Source organism: Ruditapes philippinarum, unplaced genomic scaffold (genome assembly GCF_026571515.1).
Source record: "Ruditapes philippinarum isolate M1 unplaced genomic scaffold, ASM2657151v2 ctg1690_1_1_1_1, whole genome shotgun sequence".
NCBI lineage: Eukaryota > Metazoa > Mollusca > Bivalvia > Venerida > Veneridae > Ruditapes > Ruditapes philippinarum.
In genome coordinates, this window is record NW_026856982.1 from 124323 (window position 1) to 147533 (window position 23211).

General features: G+C 31.2%; 1 protein-coding gene across 1 annotated transcript in view; it reads right to left on the minus strand.

Annotated features, from left to right (window-relative positions):
• Nucleotides 1-519: 519 nt before the first annotated feature.
• LOC132748366 (anoctamin-7-like) overlaps nucleotides 520-23211 on the minus strand; it is an 87962-nt gene continuing 65270 nt past the window's right edge. The window contains 14 exon segments of the mRNA XM_060737954.1: nucleotides 520-1151; nucleotides 2302-2385; nucleotides 6787-6918; nucleotides 7777-7867; nucleotides 8689-8822; nucleotides 10247-10452; nucleotides 10846-10970; nucleotides 11835-11932; nucleotides 12380-12434; nucleotides 12973-13084; nucleotides 13740-13804; nucleotides 14242-14296; nucleotides 14942-15017; nucleotides 19573-19768. Coding sequence (XP_060593937.1) covers nucleotides 1113-1151; nucleotides 2302-2385; nucleotides 6787-6918; nucleotides 7777-7867; nucleotides 8689-8822; nucleotides 10247-10452; nucleotides 10846-10970; nucleotides 11835-11932; nucleotides 12380-12434; nucleotides 12973-13084; nucleotides 13740-13804; nucleotides 14242-14296; nucleotides 14942-15017; nucleotides 19573-19768 — 1468 coding nt within the window. The 3' untranslated portion in view covers nucleotides 520-1112.

Here is a 23211-nt window from a genome sequence, read left to right on the forward strand (position 1 = left end):
ATTCCTGTAAGTTTAAGCAAAATCTGCCATCCGATTTAAGAGGAGTTGCGTTCACAAAATTTCTACATAGTATCTAGTGAAAAAATGAACAAAGGGCCATAATTCTGTTAAATTTGGTCGCAGCGAAAATTCCTTCCTTTACTACCATCTACACATTAAGGTTGTTCATCCGTGTAAGTTTAAGCAAAATCTGCCATCCGGTTTAAGAGGAGTTGCGTTCACAAGATTTCGGGACATACAGACTGACGGACGGACAGACGGACGGACAAGTGCAACGCTATATGCTCCCACATTGTGGGGGCATAAAAATGCAAAAGAATATAAACAAAAATACTCTAAATAAAATTGAAAATCATTTTTTTGTGTGTGCAATTCTTAGCTTGATCTGAGGTAATCACACTTTGACACTTCATTGTTGGGAAATTTTGCACAATAAAAAGTTTTTATTATGGAAAAAAAAACAGAGTGAGAAAATGATATGAAAGTTTGCCAGCAAGTTATTGTTCAAGACCATCTAGTCCTGTTGTGTTAGAAAACTTAAGTGTAATCTGTTTTACATTTTGTTTGTCTGATTGTGTTTTACGTCACACCAACACAGTATAAGTCATTTGGTGACGTTCCCGTTTTACTGGTGGAGGAACACCCCGGGTGCCCTTCTGTGCATACGAGGAAGCTATCCAGCTAGCTTCCAGATGGTGGGTTGTTCTGTTTAACATAATATGCTAATTTTTTGCATGGTGAGGGTATAAATAATATTATTATAAGCATTTTTGACACATGTACATGTATAAATGTTCTACATATAAACTCTACACTGATGTGACTAGCTAAGCTATTCTACCTCACAACCTTAAGTTACCTTCATGTATAAGATGTAAAAAGCACAAGCATTTCATAACATTAACAGCTTGTTTTTTAAATTTTACACATAATCATTCTACTGAAAAACACTGCAGAGCACAACAGAATTCAAAGCAGCTTAGTTAAACTTGTCTGGTGAAAAAATAACAGGATTTAGACGGAGTTAGAAACGTAACAATAAAGTTCAGGATAATCTGCTGTCATTTTCTGTTGTAGTAACCTCCCTTGAAAACTGTCCAACAGTATCAGGGTTATCTCCCTTGCTCCCCTCCATCTTCACCTCTTGCAATCTGGAAAAAAAAAATCAAACAAAATTTAATTTAAATCTTAATCAATGTAAATGAATTTACAATTTTGTTCATTATATCACTGAGGCAAAGTGTTAAAATGCAATTTTATCAGCACCAAAATAATACAAGTAATAAAAAAATATCAAAATATGATCTGAAATAAAATAAACATATTAAGCATTTGTGTAATTACTGTAGCTAATTAATGATTATATCAGTTTGCTTAAATAAAAGCTGAAATAAAAACATTCTAGGTATACAAATTATGATGTTGTTAATGTTATGATAGCTAAAAGGATTATGTATTATGATTTGCTGAACAACACTCAGTCAAAATTAAATATAACAGGTGCTTCATTAATTTAAAACATTTAAAACATTTCTTACAATAGTTTACAACAACACCTAAATTAACTCCTTAATTAAGAAAACAACAAAACTTATATTATATTTAAACAAAATAATAAGCAACATTTGTTATGTAAAATTTTTACAATCACAAAAGCAAATGATAATATTAAATACAGATACAGAAAACAAAACTGCTGGAATAAATCATACGAGGGCATACAAGTTATATAGTACATGTGGTACATAAAAAATTCTTCTATAAAACAAAATGTTCATATATGACAACAACATAAAACAAGTCTTACAATCATTATGAGATATATTCAACTATTATCTTCCAAATACAGGTCAGTTGATATCAACCCCTCCCGTCAATAACAATTTTTCTGAACAATCAAGAGGAAGTGAGTTATATAAATAGCCCATATTATGTATATGACCCCTTTGATGAAAATCCATTTTAAAAATTTCATATTTAAAAAAGATATACAAAAAAAACCCTACCAGATTTAATGCTATTTTAAGAATTTTTCACCAAAAACTTTGTCCAAATATTAGGGTATGCCCCAAATCCATATTGAATTTGGCCTACCGGTCCTTTAAAACTTAAACAAAACTTCGGCCCTAAAAGACTATTCCTCTGAATTAATATTTAAAATGGTTTGACACATGTTCACATACTTTAATATGAATTTTCTTTTTTCATTCAGTTACTGGTCATTCAATTTTTACACAATACAACATAGGTACAAGACTGTCATATCAATATACACATGTACAACATCTGTTTCTCACATACATCCAGCAAATCATCGTCGTCATCATCATCATCGTTATCATCATTGATAACGTTTGATGCAGATTTTCTCTTGGTATCTAGGCCCTGCTCACAAGCAATGTAAGGCATAAAGTGAAAGCAGAAGCAAATATTTGCAAAATTTATAAAAAAAATATATATCTTGTTTATAAATAACTGTGTGTGCAAATTTTCTAAATTTAAACTGTAAAATGTATATGTGGTAGAAAGCTGTAAAACAATTGCATAAATTGATAATATTAAAAAAGTGTAGCATATAAAAATTGAAAATATAAAATCTATCAAAACATCAACAAAGATATTTCAATATTTTAAAAATCTGTGAAGAAATTAAATGTATAACAAAGTTATTTCAATATATGATTTTACATGATTTTATAATCAGTGATACGAAACCTGAAGTACCAATTGGCAAAAGTAAGGTGAATTATTGAAATACCACTTCACCACTTGCAATATATTATGCAGTATTAGTGATTACACACATCCGAACAATGTGATTCTTTAATTAATAATAATGTGATGTTGTTTTTTTTTCACAAAAGAAATAGAACAGTTGGGTTACAATAAAAATGCAATTAATATTATATACCAAGATTTTTTTTAAAAAGTTCTGAATTTAGTTTTAGAACTTTATTTCAAAACGCCTCTACACTTACATGCAAAACAATTATATTTCTGATATTAAAGATGTTTCAATTAAGAGAAACAGTATTAGATTTTTTTCCATTCCAAAACTTTTTAACATACATCTATACATGGGATACACATCATACATATATATAGGTAATATATAATGTAAGTATAAAATATACATATGAGCGCGTCACAACAAAACCAACATCAGTAGAGAAACTGATGCGGATGCGCAGGCTGGTCTGGATCCATACTGGTCGCAAACGCACTATGCTGGTTTTGTCGTGACGTGGCTCATATAGATCATAGTATTAATGTAAATACACTAGCAGTCACTGACAACCAATCATTAATTTAAAAGCATAGTAAAGTTATATTATATATAAATAGCTCAAACATTTTTAGTAACCATGTCTTGGCGACTTTGTTGTTAGTAAAAACACCCCCAATTCATATAACAACAATTTCAGCATTTCTTAAACATTTGTTTAAGTTATCTGGAAACCTACTTGTTTCCCAAAGTATATAGCTATAGGTATATGAACATTCATTGGATTTATAGTGTAACCTCAAAAGAGCAGCTCCCTTTGGGAGACGCGAAATTAACCTGTTGCTGAAAGGGGGTTGCTCTGGAGAGGTGAAATTTATTCTGAAAATTTTTGGGGAAAAAAAAAATATTCCATATATTAACTTGTAGATGAATTCAATAACATTAGCTAGACAACTGTAATAATTAGCCAACTTTGTTACGAAACTTAACCCAAGAAAATTGTTTAGTTTTTTTCATCACACAAATCATTAAATTTAAGCTTGTTTGTCACATTATACAAATAAACAAATCAGAATTCATTGAAAATATTTTTGAATATTATCAATTTTTTTTTAATAATTGAAGATTTATATTTGAAAAATCCTTTTTTTTGGCAATTATCCCTTAAACAATCCTTTTTTTCCCCTGACAATTATCCTTATAAATTGTATAAGTTTGTCTTATAAGAATTGAAGCAATAACAGTTGCCAAGGGTTTATGTTGTTATTATATTCTTACAAAAATTGTTTAAGAAATGCTGAGCATTCAAAGTTGTCAAGTCAGTTGTCAATATTTTACAATGCCTTGATTTTTTTTAGATGCCATAAAATTGTGTATTCAAAATTTATTAAATCATATTTATTTCGAAATATACACTTTATTCACCATAAGAAATTTTTAAAAACATTAGAAATGCAAAAGCAATTGAGCAATAAGAAGTAATTTTATGCTTGCACAAACTTTGTGAAACACAACAGAACATCATAAAATCAAAAATTTCCTTAAAAATTATAAGCAGGAGAAGTAATCTGGCAAAACTACAATTAAATATTGACAAAATGACATATTCTGCACTCTAGCAATTATGTATATAGTTTTCTTTCTTTGTTAAATAAGCTGATAAGCCCTGCCTAATGTTGTTCAACCAGTGTGTTATAAAACTCACTTCCGTCTCATTTTCTTCACTTGTTTCACTGTCATAATCGTTCCACTCCTCTCCTATTGTCTAATGTGTTACATATACATATATTATATCATCATGTTCATTGGCTTACAGATAGTTTAGGACTCATTAGCTTACAGATAGTTTAGGACTCATTGGCTTACAGATAGTTTAAGACTCATTGGCTAGCAGAATGTTAAGGACTCATTGGCTAACAGACAGTTTGGGACACATTGACTTATAGAAAGTTTGATGCTTACAGCATTTAGAACTTATTGGCTTAAAGATAGTTAAGGACTCATTGGGTTACAGACAGTTTAGGACTCATTGGTTTTTAGACAGTTTAGGACTCATTGGCTTTTAGACAGTTTAGGACTCATTGGCTTTTAGACAGTTTAGGACTTATTGGCTTCCAGAAAGTTAAGGACTCATTGGCTTTTAGTCAGTTTAGGACTTATTGGCTTACAGAAAGTTTAAGATTCATTGGCTTACAGACAGTTTTGGACTCATTGGTCTACAGGCAGTTTAGGACCCATTGGCTTACAGACAGATAAGAACTCATTGGCTTACAGACAGTTAAGGACTCATTGGTCTACAGACAGTTTAGGACTCATTTGTTTTAGACAGTTTAAGACATAATTATTGGCTTACAGAAAGTTTAAGACTCATTAGTCTACAGAAAGTTTAAGACTTATTGGCTTACAGACAGTTAATGACTCATTGGCTTACAGAAAGTTGAAGACTCTTTGGTTTTTAGACAGTTTAGGACTCACTGGCTTACAGACAGTTTAGGACTCATTGGTTTTAGACAGTTTAAGACTTATTGGCTTACAGAAAGTTTAAGACTCATTGGTCTACAGAAAGTTTAAGACTTATTGGCTTACAGACAGTTAATGACTCATTGGCTTACAGAAAGTTGAAGACTCTTTGGCTTTTAGACAGTTTAGGACTCATTGACTTACAGAAAGTTTAGGATTCATTGGCTTACAGATAGTTTACAACTCATTAGCTTTCAGATAGTTTGCAACTCATTGGCTTACAGATAGTTTAGACCCATTGGCTTACATATAGTTTAGGTTTCATTGGCTTACAGATAGTTAGGACTCATTGGCTTACAAATAGTTTAGGACTCATTGGCTTACAAATAGTTTAGGACTCATTGGCTTACAAATAGTTTAGGACTCATTGGCTTACAAATAGTTTAGGACTCATTGGCTTACAAATAGTTTAGGACTCATTGGCTTACAAATAGTTCAGGACTCATTGGCTTACAAATAGTTTAGGATTCATTGGCTTACAAATAGTATACAACTCATGGGCCTACAGATACTTTACGAATATACCAACTTGTTTTATCTTAAATATATCACCCAACCCTGATAGCTACAATAGTCTAGAAAAAAAGTAAGAAAAAGAGAAAAGATCTTTTCAAACAAGTCCATTGCATTCCCATCTAAATTAGATTAAAATATCAATTCAATGGATCAGGAAAAATCCCTTTGCCAAAAACAAAGAAAAGAAAAATCCAAACAAAATGATGAAATCAATTAAGGAAGAAAGATTATTTCATTTAATGGACGAAGATATTGCCCCTTAACCTGCTGAAAGCAAAAGTGACCAGCTTTTGCTACTGGTAAAGAGCCAGGCCAGCCTGCACATCCATGCAGTCTGACAGACTCTGTACAATTGATAGCAAAAGTTTGTATTTTGATATTGAAACCTGGAATGTTTAAAATTGCAAATCCATCAGACAAATTCAGTTGGTTAAGGCAAATATATCAACAGCTTTCCAAATTTTAAATTTATTTATCTTGCTATATATTTCATACACAAGAGAAACTCTGTGATATTTTATAACCGGTAAGCTTCCCTGCTTCCTATTTATAGAAACACAACATGACCTTTGCTTTACTAACCTCTAAACTTATTCTTAGAATGACCCAAGATTGCAAATGTTATGGCAGGAGTTATAAATATAATTTGTTTTGGTCACAAACAAACTTTATGTTTTATCTATAGTAAATTGACCTTGGTCATTCTGTCCTTGACTTTTGTAACTAAGAAGGAACAAAATAATGGGACTGAAAACATTAAATATTTATGAAAAAACACCAATGATATTTATGTAAGTATTAAATAGTTTAAAACAAATTAAAATTAATAAAGAAGAAAAGAAAAATAAGCAGACATTCTGATTACATATGTAATTTGTGATTTTTTTAAAGCAAAAAACAAGAATATAATTCATATGAATAGATATAAAGACACAAAGCATCAAGAAAATAAAGTTAAAATATCCATATTTGCATTAATTAAAACAAACACAAAAATCAGAGTCCATGAGAAGCTTGAAACTTACCTTCATTATAGTATCTGTATCAGCAAGAGCTTGTTTGGCTAAATAATGTTCCCGCTTTATTTTTAATGACAAAGATTCCGGGACGTCTGGCACTAAAATATCTATCAACCGGCATACACCAAACACAAAATGCTGCAAAATAAAACTGTGGCAGTGAACTTTTTGTACTTCACAATGATTTTTTTGTACTTTTTATAATTATACTTTACAATGATATTATTATTTGTTATATATATATGTACTTCACAGTCAACTTAATTCAAAGCTAATTTTTTTAAAACATACTTATATATACCCTACAGTGTTTTTTACAACAACATTATGCTTTGATAATGCAAAATTTTATACAACCATAACTGCTTGAAAATTAGGAAAATTTAAGAAACTCTAGAGAAACATTCACTTTTATCAGACAATATAACACATGTGTTTCTAAAAGGAGCCATATTAATTTCTAAATGTTGTTGGGAATATGTTCACATTTTTGAAAAAGTTTTAACAGTTTTCTCAATTGGGAATAAAACCTATATTAGTCCTCTATTTCATTTATCTACAAGGTCAATATAACCTTGACCTTTGACCTCTTAACCCAAAAATCAAAAGGGGTCATCTACTGGTAAAGAACCATCCCCATACCAAGTATGAAGTTCCTAGGCCTAAGTGTTCTTCAGTTATTGATCAGAAACCATTTGGTCTACGAACCAACGGACCAAATGCAAAGCAATATACCCCCACTTCTTTGAAGGGGGGGGGGGCATAATAATTATTGTAAGAAGAATTTGTGAGTGATTCGATTGAATGGTTAATGAAAATAATATAGAATGACACCGTCACCTTATTGCAATAACTGCCACTGGTTAACTTTTATTAAATTTAGAAGGGCTTAACCCGTAACTGCACTAAGGTGACAAATTATATTGATTGGCATCCATTGATTTGAAAATAGCCTCTATTTTAAATGATGTTTAGAGAAAGAAAAATAACATTTACCTCAAAAACAATAACAAAGGCGAGCCTTATAGCCAGTAAATGCCAGAAAAACATTGAGTACTCTCCAGTCTGGTCTCTAAATGCAATGTATCTGATAAAGAAAACATATAAGTCATCATTACATCTTAATATTTCAGAATTATTGCTCGAACAAAATATATACCTGTGTTTTTAAATGAATATTTATGGTACAATGTGTTATTCTATATTCATAAATTGGTTGTGTTTGATTGAGTAATGTTGAACAATGTTCAAAATATATGTATATTAGTAATAAGAAATAATATATCCCAAACTGTGACTTTATCGCTCAATAAAATCACTGTTTGGAGTGAGGATGCAAGGAATTATATCACTAGGCCTACGCTCTCATGATGTAACGATGCGCATCTGAACGACAAACAGTGATTTTATCAAGCGATAATATCACCGATTTGGATATATTATTTTGACTCTAACACAACATTAACAAATAAATGCTGCCATTCCCAATCTTAAGCTAAATTATGCCGGATTTGATCTGTACATATTTCAATGTGTCACATTTTTAGTGGTTACGTCACATGAAATATAGAACGTTAACAGTGATTTTATTGCATAATAACACACACTTTTGGTTCTTCTATGTTCAACTGTATTATAAAGGTAACACAGCTACTGTCCAGTATCACTGGGGAAGGAGACGTCAAGAATCACTCTGTGCATTATTCCAGGCCTGAGCTGGCATTTAAGTAGAACCACCGACATTTTGTAAGCTAGCTGGGAACATTCCTCATATAAAACATCTTAAAGACCCTGACTGGATTTGAACCCTCAATGGTGAGGGCGGCTTAGGCACAAAGAATCTTAAAGAACTTGTTATATAGACTTTTTAAACCAATCAAATCAGTTGTTACAAAGACAATAAATTACCTGCATGTTTCATTGAGTGTACCATTAGGTGATACAGCCAGTGTAAAGTTCGTGTAACCGTTCAGGTTCCAGTCATACTGGTACTGATATAATAGTCGTGGTAAAAACTCTGACGTAAATGCAATTAAAAATGCCTGTAAATATAAAAATTTGAATATACAAAAATGTATACATTTGTATCATATTAAAGCTCACAAACTGATAATAATGATGAACATGTCGTACTTGGAAAAGTTAAGATTATTCACACACACATTGTGTTAATTGAACATATGTGTCAAAAACATGTATTACAACATAAAACACTGTCATTGCTTAAATTCTTGATCTCTGAATATATTGGGGGAAAACAAAAACAGAAATTAATCAGAAATAATATGCTGGACCTGTAATTTGAAGAAATTGTAGGAATTAACTGACTTAATTACTTCTTTTAATAAACCAAAATGGTTATCAATTTAATAAAATTAAGTAAATGTGTGAAAATACTCATCTTGAATGCAGTAAATGGTTTAAGTAAGAACAACTTCTAACAAAAACTAGAAATGTGTCCATAGGACACGGATGCCCCCACACGCCACTGTTCTGTCAATCTTATGACTCTAGGTCAAATATTTTTTGGACTACATGTGCCACAAGTTGAAAACTAAAAATCAACAAAGGGCCATAATTCTGTTAAATTTGGGCGCAGCAAAAATTCCTTCCTTTACTACCATCTACACATTTAGGTTGTTAACCCCTGGAAGTTTAAGCAAAATCTGCCATCCGGTTTAAGAGGAGTTGCGTTCACAAAGTTTCTACATAGTATATAATGAAAAAATCAAAAAAGGGCCATAATTCTGTAAAATTTGGTTGCAGCAAAAATTCCTTTCTTTACTACCATCTACACATTAAGGTTGTTCATCCCTGGAAGTTTAAGCAAAATCTGCCATCCGGTTTAAGAGGAGTTGCATTCACAAAATTTCTACATAGTATATAGTGAAAAAATCAACAAAGGGCCATAATTCTGTAAAATTTGGTTGCAGCGAAAATTCCTTCCTTTACTACCATCTACACCTGAAGGTTGTTCATCCCTGTAAGTTTAAGCAAAATCTGCCATCCGCTTTAAGAGGAGTTGCGTTCACAAAATTTCTATATATAGTATATAGTGAAAAAATCAACAAAGGGCCATAATTCTGTTAAATTTGGTCGCAGCAAAAATTCCTTCCTTTACTACCATCTACACATTAAGGTTGTTCATCTCTGTAAGTTTAAGCAAAATCTGCCATCCGGTTTTAGAGGAGTTGCATTCACAAAATTTCTACATAGTATCGAGTGAAAAAATCAACAAAGGGCCATAATTCTGTTAAATTTGGTCGCAGCAAAAATTCCTTCCTTTACTGCCATCTACACATTAAGGTTGTTCATCCCTGTAAGTTTAAGCAAAATCTGCCATCCGGTTTAAGAGGAGTTGCGTTCACAAGATTTTGGGACGTACGGACTGACGGACGGACGGACGGACGGACAAGTGCAACGCTATATGCTCCCACATTGTGGGGGCATAAAAACTCCAACTTACGTTACTAATAACAGCCATGTGCGCCAAGGCATCCATGATGGTAAACCAGACCCCGATATCTTGTGCCCTGTCAGCCACAGGTCGCCGGGTCTCGCACACAAACTTCTGAGCATCAATACGGATCTCTAACCAGTTGTTTAACAGGGCAAACAACGGGGCCAGAGGGAATGCAGCCACAAATATTGTTATAAATCCAAACTGTAGCACTATAATATAAAACAAAGTATTTCCATTAAATATCTCCAATTTCTATAACCTGTTAACTGCATAACTGTTGCTAAACTAGTATTTTTTCTTTTTCTCATTTTTTTTTGTTTTATTTTTTTTTTAATTTTTTTTTTCTTGAGTTGGAGGGTTAAGTCATACCAACAATATAAAGGTCATATGGTGACCTTCCAGCCTTACTGGTAGAGGACAGTCTAGTAGAACCATAGTAATTCCGTAAACACGCTGAATAACCTCCTCACATAAAAAACATTCTAATGTCCCTGGTGGCACTTGAACCCACAAACAGCAAAGCTCAAGTGGTTTAAATTTATTGCAAAAATCCTTCAAACGGTCATAATAATCTTATTAAATTCTTGTCAAATATAACTGACCCATTTCAAGATATTCCTCGAACAATCCTTCGTTAGGTATCAACTCATAGTCTGCCTCCCATCTTGCCTTCATACGACTTTTGTCTGTCTTGAGCTTCATCCTGTGCCAAAATGCCTTCAACTTCCTGCAACAAGTTCAAATATATCATCAATTACTTTCAGTCAAAAAATATACCAGTGATGCCTCATGCATAAAAAAGCCTAATTAGCCTTATTAGCTACATATCAATATCAGCATCATAGTTTAAGGTAATAAAAATAGCCTTGTGCTATGTAACAGAAAGGCATTTTGGATTAGAGCTGTCATTGATTCAAGGTAAGGCATATCAACTATATATAACGATATCGGATGACAAATATCAACGATACACCAACATATCGATAAGCTGAAAACATGTTCTGTTCAGTGTGTTGTTTATAAAAGTCCATTGCATGATTTTTATCCAGATCATTTTTTGTCATCATTGCTGTGAAATATTTATCGATTATTGATCGACAAAAATATATCAATGATACATCCATATTGTTTCTATCAATGACAGCTCTATTTTGGATAAATTTAAAAACCAAAATATCAATATTTTAAACAAAACTTGAAGTATTGCAAATATCACACAAGCTAACACAGGCCTACTAAGTTGGTTTCAGTTGTGTATGGGTTTAAATTAACACTTTAATGGTCACATGACAAATTTCCAGCTCTACTGGTGACTGAAGCCCTCGGTTGACCTTTCAAGCATTATTTCAAGGTATGAACCTAAGTAGAACCACTGACTTTCTGTAAGCTAGCTGGACAGCTTCCTCACATGAAAAGAAAATTGAAGCCCTTGTCAGGATTTGAACCTACAGCAGTAAAGAGGCAAGTGATTTGAAGTTTGTTTCCTTGACCAACTGGCCACAGAGACCTTGTTGCCACAGTGGACCCATACTAAATTTCAAATAATCTTTAACATGATGCAAATATTTCTGACTGAGATATGTATACATACGGTAAGATAACTTCCTGGGCGTTATTTATCATCTGTTTACCAATCATGATGACTGCCAACTGCTGGGCTAACTCCACCAGACATCCACCATTGTTACACTGTAATTAAAGGGGAGATAATCTTAAATAGTATTGTCTCAAATTGGAACTGAAATTCCTTCTATTCTCCCTTTCAAGCGGATTTTTTTTTCCAAAGTAAGAGTGATAGCCTAGCAGCAAAGGATCATAGGTTCTTGCCCATTTTATTAAAATGGGCCATAACCATGTTCCTTCATGTGACACAAATACTGGTTGAATTTTCGAGAGTGATTATAAGCTTCACACTTTCAAAACTAAATACATACATGTCGAAAATCATTTTAATACAAAACTTGTTTAAATTTTTGTTTTTAAATATCATAATTTTTATGTATTCAACATTTCATTCATACTTAAATAACACTTTTTAACTACAATGTATTAGAATTATGAACACACTTATGAGAAGATTCATTTCATAATTAAATCAAAGTACAAATGTATGCCATATTTCTCAGTATTATTTACCTCTTCACTACGAAGTCCAAAAAACTTTGTATAATGTCCAGGATAACCTGTAAATCTGAAAATACATTTACCATAATAAATATCGTTAGATAGGAGATAACTAAGTCTGCTTATGCAATAGAAAAAGATGTGCATTACTTAAGTTTTCAGCACACCTGCTCAAAATCTCAAAAACACACCTGTGAATTTGTCTATTGAATTCTGATTGATACAAGGAAGAATGTAAAGAATTATTTTTTTTAATTTCTCCATACTTCTGTGTATATCTGTTTCTCAGGAATGTGAAAATATGGCAGGAATTACGTAATGCTGTAGTAATGCCGAATCTGTGCAATACATGTTTTCAAAATGACCAACACGTTAAATGGTCAATATATCTTATTGTAAATCAAATTAAAAGAAATGAATTGGCAGACACACAAGCATTAACTAAATTAAAGTCTTTCATTTCACCAAATGGTAAATTCTCAATGTATAATACAATTATGCCAGAAGTAAACTTTAAAGACTAAAATAACTTGAATTTGATTATGGCAAAAAATAGCAGTTTTCAAACCTTAACCTCTCTAATATTACTTCAAATCTTGACTTACCTCCCTTTGAAAAATGCAATGTAAATTATAGATGAGTAGAAATGCACAAAATTGGAAAATAAAAACTTTAAATGTCACTGGTCTTCAAATTCAGTCTGTGTTCTATGCATTTCTGGAAATACAAAAATTAAATGAATTCCTGAAACCAAAACCCATGGATTTTTACGAAACAGATTGCACTATTTACCAGTTTTAAAAAATTTAGTAAGCATTTTTGGGGGGCAATTGTATATAGCAAAGTATAATACAAGCATATTCTAAGAATCTTATGCGAGGTTCCTATACCTCTTTGTAAAACCTACATTTTCATATATAAAATCATTATCTTGTTTTTTGTAAGAAGAATGTTTATACAATATTCAATTTTACCTCTGCTACTTAAAAGTCAATGTTGAACTGACAAGAAATTTTTTAAAAATCTACATTTTCAAAAAATATCTAACATGATTTTCTTTCCGAGGCCATAAATTCACAACAACTTACCTCACTGTGTCATCCTCAATGCCAATTTTTCTTATACTCTTCCCAGGGCCATAAATATACAACAACTTACCTCACCTGTGTCATCCTCAATGCCAATTTTTTCTTTATACTTCTTCCCAGGGCCATAAATATACAACAACTTACCCCACTGTGTCATTCTCAATGCCAATTTTCTTATATTCTTCCCAGGGCCATAAATATACAACAACTTACCCCATTGTGTCATTCTCAATGCCAATTTTTCTTATACTCTTCCCAGGCGCCATAAATATACAACAACTTACCCCATTGTGTCATCCTTAATGCCAATTTTTCATATACTCTTCCCAGGGCCATAAATATACAACAACTTACCCCATTGTGTCATCCTTAATCGGCCAATTTTTCATATACTCTTCCCAGGGCCATAAATATACAACAACTTACCCCATTGTGTCATCCTAATGCCAATTTTCTTATACTCTTCCCAGGGCCATAAATATTACAACAACTTACCCCATTGTGTCATTTCTCAATGCCAATTTTTCTTATATTCTTCCCAGGGCCATAAATATACAACAACTTACCCCACTGTGTCATTCTCAATGCCAATTTTTCTTAATACTCTTCCCAGGGCCATAAATATACAATTACTTACCCCACTGTGTCCATCCTCAATGCCAATTTTTCATATACTCTTCCCAGGGCCATAAATCAGAATCAAGTTAACAATGGCCGACGACATGCTGGCAATAATTTGGGCACGCGGACGAGTTGTCGGGTTTTTGGAACAACGGAATGCCTCACCAAGTAACACGGTAAACATTATTACAGCTATGATAAATATAATAACCAATGTCATCTGAAATATTACAAATAACAAATATATAAATACAACATTTGACAGGAGAATCGTCAGGTAAAAAGAATAGTTTTAAGGCAATATCAAATTTCAAAAAATTATCAAATAAAATTATTTTTTGGACAATACACATGCACCAAAGGAAACTTTATAACAATCATTTTGTGAAAGTTTGGCTGAAATCCCTGAGAAACATGGGAAGGAATTAACAAACAGAAATAACTTTTTTTAAACCTAGGGTGTTACTTTAATGTAAAAACTAGACTTTTCTCTTAAACTTCCAGGTTAACTAATATTTTACCTAAGTTACAGGGACTACGTTATCATGGCCAAATTTTAATGTTTTGTTCAGATCAAAATTCTGTTTGAACCTTTTAATCCAAAAAATCAACTAACAACAACAAAAGTTTTCAATGTTTCCTTATAAACTGTGACAATGTGAACCAATTATATAGTTACATTATATTCAAAATTGACATCTCAGTAAAACATCAAGGCAGTACCAAAAGATGTTTTGTATCTAAATGATTTTGTCCTTAATATCATTTATTTTAATTATAATACTTGCACCTACCATATACTATAATTAACTGCAATACCAGAGAGAAATTCTGGGTAATCGTTTACGCGCCGCGAAGGAAGTACGGCTCTTTAAACGCGAGTGATGGGGATTTCCTCGTATTTTGGGGCTTTTTGCTGCATATTCTGGTCTTGGTCTTTCCTGCAAATAAACAATATTCCCCATTTTATGACTATTTTAGAAAAAACCCCATTATGAAACAAAACTTTTTTAAAAAATTGTGCTTTAATTTTTTTTTCCCCCAAAATTATGGATAGATATAGAATTTTTTAAAAAATTTTGTTTTTTTACACCAAAGGAAAAACAGGGAAACTTTTACCCCCAGGGGGTTTTTTCAAAATTTTGGGGGAAAACTGAAAAAGGTTAAAAAAATTTTTTAGTTTTTAAAAAGAAAGGGGTATCCATAAAAAAGTATAACCCCCCGGGGGAAAAAGGGTTTTTTTTCCCTTTGCATAATGGAGACAAACCAATATTTAGGGGTTAAAAATTTTGCTTTTTTTCTTCCTTCCAAAACCCCCGGGAAGTTCCCCACGGGTTTTTTAATTTAAAAAAAAATATAAATAATTTTTAAAACTCTTACCTCGGGTTTAAAAAAAATTTTAATTTTAACCCTTTTTGCTTGGTCTTGATTAATTTTTGGCCGCCCCCCTTTTTTTAAAAACCTTTCAAACAATTAAAATTTTTTTTTTAATTTTGGCCTTTAAAAAAAAAAAATTTTTCCAAGGTTTTTTAAAAGCAAAGAAAAATTAAAAGAGGGTTTTTTTTGAAAAAGTAAACCACCCAAAAGAAATTTTTTTAAAATCAAGCTTTTTCCTTTGGGTTTTTAAAAAAATTTTAAATTTTTTTTTTGGGGAAGGCCCCAAATTAAAGGTTAAATTCCCTTTTAACAAATTTTAGAATTTTTGACCAAAAAACCGTGAAAGGTTTTAAAAACAAAAGGAACCTTTAAAGTTTAAAATTAAAAGGGGTTGGGAAGGATTGAAACAAGGCAAAGGGGCAAAAAACCAATTTTGACAGGGGTTTTTTTTCGTTTCCCCCCCGTTTAATTTTGAAAACTTTGGAAATCTTTTAAAACCCCCTTAAAAATTCCCCAAAACCCCAAAAATTTGGGGCAATTTAAGGAAAATTTTAATTTTTTTTTAAAAAGAAAAGTTTTTGTTTTTTTCCCTGGTTTTTCATTTTGAAAAAAAAATTTAAAAAAGGGGAATAATAAAAAAAAATTCGAAAAAAAAAAAGAAAAAAGGAAAATTTTGCCCCCCCGTTCCTCCCTTTAAAAATAATACAAATTTTTTGGGGCCTTTAAATTTTTAAAGAAAGGATGAAAAAATTTTTTTTTTTTTAATTTCCCAAAAATGGAAAGGTTTTTAAATTTGGGCAAAAAATTTTTTAAAAAAAACAAATTTTTACAAAAAAATTAAAAATAAAAGTAACCTGGGTTTGGGAATTTTTAATTTTTAAAAAAGGGTTGGGGAAAAAATTCACATTTTGTCATGGAATTTAAAAACCATTTAAATTTTTATATTGGTTTTAAAAAAAATGTGGGAAACTGGTATGTTTTTGAAATTTTTAAAACATTGTTTCAAAAAATTTTTGTTGGGGAGTGAAAAAAGGGAAAATATTTAATGTAAATTTTAAAAATTTTAAAAACCCTAAATTAATTTTCAAAATTAAAATAAATTTTTTTTCAAAAAAAATTTAAAAAAAGGATTTTTAAAAAGAAACCCCGCCTCCCCAACAAAATCAAACCCAATTTGAAATTCCGGCCCAAATTCCTTGAATCGTACATTTTTGGGTTTTTGGACCAACCCCACCCCATTTGAAAGCTAATTGCTTTCTTTTAAGGGGGGAATTGGGAAATTTCCGGGTTGAAATTTTAACAAATTTAAACAAAGGATTTGAAAAAACCAAACCCCAGCAGGTGAATTTTGGAAATTTTTTTAAACCCTATTTAGGTTCTGCTTTTAAAATAAAACGGTTTAATTTTTTTATTTGCCCCAACAAAAAAAAGAAAAGGAAAATTAATTTGAAGGGTGAAAGGATTATGGTTTTCAAGGAATTTGGGGTTGGGAAAGGGCCGTTTTTTTGAATTTTAAAAAGGTCAAAATTGTTTTTAAAATGACCTTTTGGCCCTTTAAAAAAGTTTCATTATTGGTTCCAAAGGTTCTAAATTAACCCGTTTGAAAATTTCCCAAAACCCGGGGCTTTTTTATTATTTGGAAAACGGTTGATTTTAACGGGGCCCTTTAAACCAAACCAAAATGCAAACAATTAAAAAAAAATCATTAAATTGGGGAAAATTTCCAAATTATTTAAAAAATTTTAATTTAAATTTCAGGGAAAAAAAAGGCCAAAATTGGGTTTTTAATTTATTTCCCCAATTTAAAAAGGGCCCCCCTTAAAATTTCCAAAGGGTTTTAATTTAAAAAAATTAATTTTTGGTTTTTTAAATAAGGGGGAAAGGGATAAAAATTTAATTTTTTTTTAAAAAAATTTTTTAAAGGGGTTACCCAAATTGGTTTTCAATTTTAAATGGGAATTTTTTTTAAAAAACTGCTTTAAAAAATTTAAAACAAAAAAACTTTTTAAAAACCTTTTAAGGGGAAAATGGGAAATAAAAATTTTTTCTAAACAAATTTTAAATTTTTGGTTTGTTTTTAAAAAAAATTTTTAAAAGTAAAATTTTAACAAAGAAAGAATTTTAATTATAAAAAACCTTTTTTCTTTTGAACCAAGGGGTTTTAAAAAAACCCCCAAAAAAATTCTTTTTCAAAAAATGGTTTTTAATCTTTTGGAAAAATTTAAAAAATTTTTTCATTTGTTTTTGTGGGAAAAAAAACTTTTTTGAAACGGGGGAAAATTTTTTTAACAAGGGAAAAGTGGGGAATTTCCCGGGGGGGCAACCCCAAAACGGCTTGCACCGTCCTTTTTGGGGGTTTTTTCCAAATTTTTTAAAAAAATTAAGAAAAATTAAAAAGTTAGGGGCGGGCTAAAATTTGGGGTTTCAAAGGAAAAAAGAAATTTAAATTTGTTTAAAACTAAAAGGTTTTGAATTTTAAAAAAACCACTTTTTAAAGGGTGGATAAAAAATATAATTAATTTAAAAATTTTAAACATCTAAAGAATAAGTTTTAAATATTATTTAAATTTTAATATTAATTTAACAAATTTTTTTTTTAAAAGGAAACCCCCGCTAATGAAAATAAAGTTTTTAAAAAACCCCCCCCTTTTTTTTTAAGTTTTTCGTTAAAAAATTTTTTTTAAATTTTTTTGGAATTCAAAAATTTTTTTCCCTTTTAACTTTTTAAAATTTAAATAACTAAAACCATTTTAAAAAAAAATTTTTTCCTTTTTAAAAAAAAAAAAAAATTTAAAACAAAAAAAATAATTTTATAAAAGTTCCAAAATAAAATTGGGAAAAAAGGAAAAAACCCAACAGATGCTTTTTGCCTTTTAAGGGGGCCCGTTGGGAAATTTGAGGGAAATTTAAAATTAAAGGGAGGCGCACATTTTCCAAATGTCGACGAAAAAAACCAAAAAAGGTTAAATTTTGTCCGCGCCCTCGCTCAAATTTTTTTTTAACCCTTTCAAGGTTTTAAAAACCCAAAACAACAAAAAAATTTATTAAATACAATTTAAAATTCAAAATTTGGGAAAAGCCTCGATTCTTAGCCCAAACCAAAAACATTGGGCTCCCCCCGAAATTTTTTTCTGTGGGGGGAAAAAATTTTTTTAACAAACCCAAAATGAAAAATTTTGTTTTTAATTAGTGAAAAAATTTTTGAAAAATTTTTGGGCTTTTAAAAACCTTTTTTATACGTAAAAAAAAATTTTTTCCCCTTTAAAAGAACAAAAATTTATAAAGTTCAAAGCATCTCCTTACACTAAATCAACTTCAATTTCTCTATTCAGAGACTCAATGAAAGATGCACACCAAAAAATACACCACTCATTAGACACACAAATTATCATAAATATCTCTTACAGAGAACCTTCTTCACTGGTGGATCAATGCAATTGTCTGATTTATAATGCAAATAATAGTGCTTTAAATGTCAGTTAAAGATCATATTTTCTTCACCTAACTTTTAGATGACACCTATACAGCCCACTCATTCAAATATTTGAAAGGTTATTTATTTAGAACAGACCTATCTAAAGATATGAAATGTAGAAATGGCTGAAATCTCTCACTTCTTTTAATTAAAAAAAAAAATAAATACAATTTCAAAAAAACCAATACGAAGGCAGATATAAAATGGTTTTGGGGTTTTTTGTTAATTTTTGGTTTTCCCTTTTTCAAATTTTTAAAAATAATTTTTGTTCCTGAGAATAAAATATTTAAATCAAGTAAAATTCCCCGTTGAAATATCCCTTCAGGTTTAAAACCTTTGCAAAATATTAAAAAAATACCCGGGAAAAATTCAGGGGTTGAAATTTAAATTGTTGAAAATTTTCCCCATTTTTCAAAATTAAAAAAGAAAGTCCTGATTTTTCTTTCCCCATATATTCCCTTTTAAAAACCCATAAAAGAGGGTTGAAATTTTTTTTGTGGGGGGAAGTTTCCCCATGGTACAAAATTCGCCTTTTTTTAATTTGGGTCTCGAAAAAATTTTGTAAAATTAAAAAGGGACATTCAAGAAATCGATATTTTTTTTAACAAGTCCCCCCTTTAAAATTCTACTTACTGAAATTATACTGTATTACAAAGAAATAGGTAAAGCTTACCCCAAAAAGAGACAAATATAGAGTAAAACACTGTAGCTGGGTGATCAAACAGATAGGCCACTCTTGTATATATACAAACATCTGATAGGTACCAGTATGGACAGCCTATGTTCACGTCACATAAAGGACACATCTTGTACGTCTGATAACTGTCACACACCTCGTTCCTGAAAATATATATAAAACAGGATGATGATGTGGGTTCAAACCCTACTGGCATTACAACCAGCTCAAGAGAGAGAGAGACAGGTTCATTTTAGTTGCAAGCTTCCACCACAATCTAGCTTTTAAAGTAATGTTTCACCACAATCTAGCTTTTTAAGTAATGTTTCACCACAATCAAGCTTTTTAAGTAATGTTTCACCACAATCAAGCTTTTTAAGTAATGTTTCACCACAGTCTAACTTTTTAAGTAATGTTTCACCACAATCAAGCTTTTTAAGTAATGTTTCACCACAATCTAGCTTTTAAAGTAATGTTTCACCACAATCTAGCTTTTAAAGTAATGTTTCACCACAATCAAGCTTTTTAAGTAATGTTTCACCACAATCAAGCTTTTTAAGTAATGTTTCACCACAATCAAGCTTTTTTAGTAATGTTTCACCACATGTAGCTTTATAAGTAATGTTGCACCACAATCAAGCTTTTAAAGAAATGTTTCACCACAATCTAGCTTTTTAAGTAATGTTTCACCACAATCAAGCTTTTTAAGTAATGTTTCACCACAATCAAGCTTTTTAAGTAATGTTTCACCACAGTCTAACTTTTTAAGTAATGTTTCACCACAATCAAGCTTTTTAAGTAATGTTTCACCACAATCTAGCTTTTAAAGTAATGTTTCACCACAATCTAGCTTTTAAAGTAATGTTTCACCACAATCAAGCTTTTTAAGTAATGTTTCACCACAATCAAGCTTTTTAAGTAATGTTTCACCACAATCAAGCTTTTTTAGTAATGTTTCACCACATGTAGCTTTATAAGTAATGTTGCACCACAATCAAGCTTTTAAAGAAATGTTTCACCACAATCAAGCTTTTTAAGTAATGTTTCACCACAATCTAGCTTTTAAAGTAATGTTTCACCACAATCTAGCTTTTTTTGTAATGTTTTACCACAATCAAGCTTTTTAAGTAATGTTTTACAACAATCAAGCTTTTTAAATAATGTTTCACCACAATCAAGCTTTTTAAGTAATGTTTCACCACAATCAAGCTTTTTAAGTAATATTTCACCACAATAAAGCTTATTAAGTAATGTTTCACCGCAATAAAGCTTTTTAAGTAATGTTTCACCACAATCAAGCTTTTTAAGTAATGTTTAACCACAATCTAGCTTTTTAAGTAATGTTTAACCACAATAAAGCTTTTTAAGTAAATGTTGCACCACAATCAAGCTTTTTAAGAAATGTTTCACCACAATCAAGCTTTATAAGTAATGTTTCACCATAATCAAGCTTTTTTAGTAATGTTTAACCACAATTAAGCTTTTTAAGTAATGTTTAACCACAATTAAGGTTTTTAAGTAATGTTCAGAGACTGCTGGGATATTATTGATACATTGATATATTGTGATACATTTCAAGCAGTGATAGCCAACTCTAGTTTATTCTATACACAGACTGTTAAAATTTCACAAGTGACTCTGCCAATCATCAAAATGTATGATGAGTTAAACTGTGAAATATATAATTTATCTAATTCTTCTTTATCAACTTCAAGCAATGTTGTGTTAGATTCACAACCGTCCTATGCAGGGTTTTCATTTTTATGTGAGGCAACAGAAGTGCTATCAATTATAACCGACTTGACTAAGGGACAGGCTGAAAATACAACAGATTTTAACAGCATTTCGATCACCGATCTGTTTGTATTAAAACCCTGCCTTTATGATGCTGCATTTTATATATTCACTGCTGTTAATAAGTATATAATAGAACTGGGCTAAAACTGCCTGTTTATTATTGGTATCTGTTTACTAATTTTGTCAAACTATCGGAGAACTAATTCCACTGACAGTAAAAGAATTGATGCGATTGTTTGTTGTCTGTGTCCAGTGTCCACTCTGGGAGAAGGTTTATTGACCAATATGATATTTCGCTTCTCTTCCACTTTGTATAGGAGACAAAACAAACAGAGCTGATTGTCTGGTCACTGGTCCAAAAAACCTCTACTAGAAGGTAAGAATTGGTTTAAAGGCCTATTATTCCCCAGAAATGCTTTTATTTCTCAAAAGATTTTTACTTTTGGTGTACTTTTGTAGTTTCAAAAAAAAATAAAACAAGAGGGCCATGATGGCCCTGAGGTCGCTCACCTGTATATAGGCCCTCCCCAGCCCCCCCCCCCCCCAACCCAAGGACATTTATTTAAATAAACTCATTAGAAGATCTCATTGGGTTTTTTAAAAGAAGATTTCTTAAGTTTTTACTATACACATATAGTTAAAAACAATGACACCCCTGGGGCGGGGCCAGTTTTGACCCCAGGGCTTTTATTTGAACAAACTTTGTAGATATTTACTAGAAGATGTTTCATGCTTAATATCTAAACTCTAGCTCAAAGGGTTTTTTAAAAGAAGATTTTTTAAGTTTTTACTATACACATATAGTTAAAAACAATGACACCCCTGGGGCAGGGCCAGTTTTGACCCCAGGGCTTTTATTTGAACAAACTTTGTAGATATTTACTAGAAGATGTTTCATGCTTAATATCTAAACTCTAGCTGTTTGGGTTTTTTCAAAGAAGATTTTTTAATTTTTATACTATATGCATATAGGGAAAATCAATGACCCCCTGGGGCAGAGCCAATTTTGACCCTGGGGCTTTTATTTGAACAAACTTGGTAGACACTCATTAGAAGATGTTTCATGCTAAATATCTTAGCTCTAGCTCTTTGGGTTCTTTAAAAGTAGACTTTTTAAGTTTTTACTATATGCATATAGGGAAAATCAATGACCCCCTGGGGCGGGGCCAATTTTGACCCCAAGGGCTTTTATTTGAACAAACTTGGTAGACAGTCAATAGAAGATGTTTCATGCCAAATATCTAAGCTCTAGCTCTTAGGGTTATTTAAAAGAAGATATTTAAAGATTTTTCTTTCGGTTGCCATGGCAAACAGAGTTCTGCATGGAATTAAATTCTTTGAACAATTTTTAAAGGTGACCACCAAAGGAACATTCCTGTGAAGTTTGGATGAAATTGGCTAAGTGGTTTATGAGGAGATGTCATTTAAAGCAAAAGTTTACGGACGGACGACCGATGGACGGACGGATGCCGGACGAAAAGCGATCACAAAAGCTCACCCTGTCACTCTGTGACAGGTGAGCTAAAAATAGTCATTGGCCAAGTACCTAAAACATCACTTACTTCTGTTGCATTTTAGCAATTAGTTCAGTTAAAGTGATTTTTGTATTGTGTATGGAAGTCAAAATACAACTTTTCTAATATCTTGCTACAACTATGATAAATTATTACACAAAAAGTTCTACATTTTTCAGGTAACAAGCATCTAAAACTCTCTAAAACCATTATAATATATAAACATAATGAACATCATGTTTGCCCTTTCTAAAGAAGTAAAATTGCATTAATTGTTTCTGAGGCATAATGTGCCT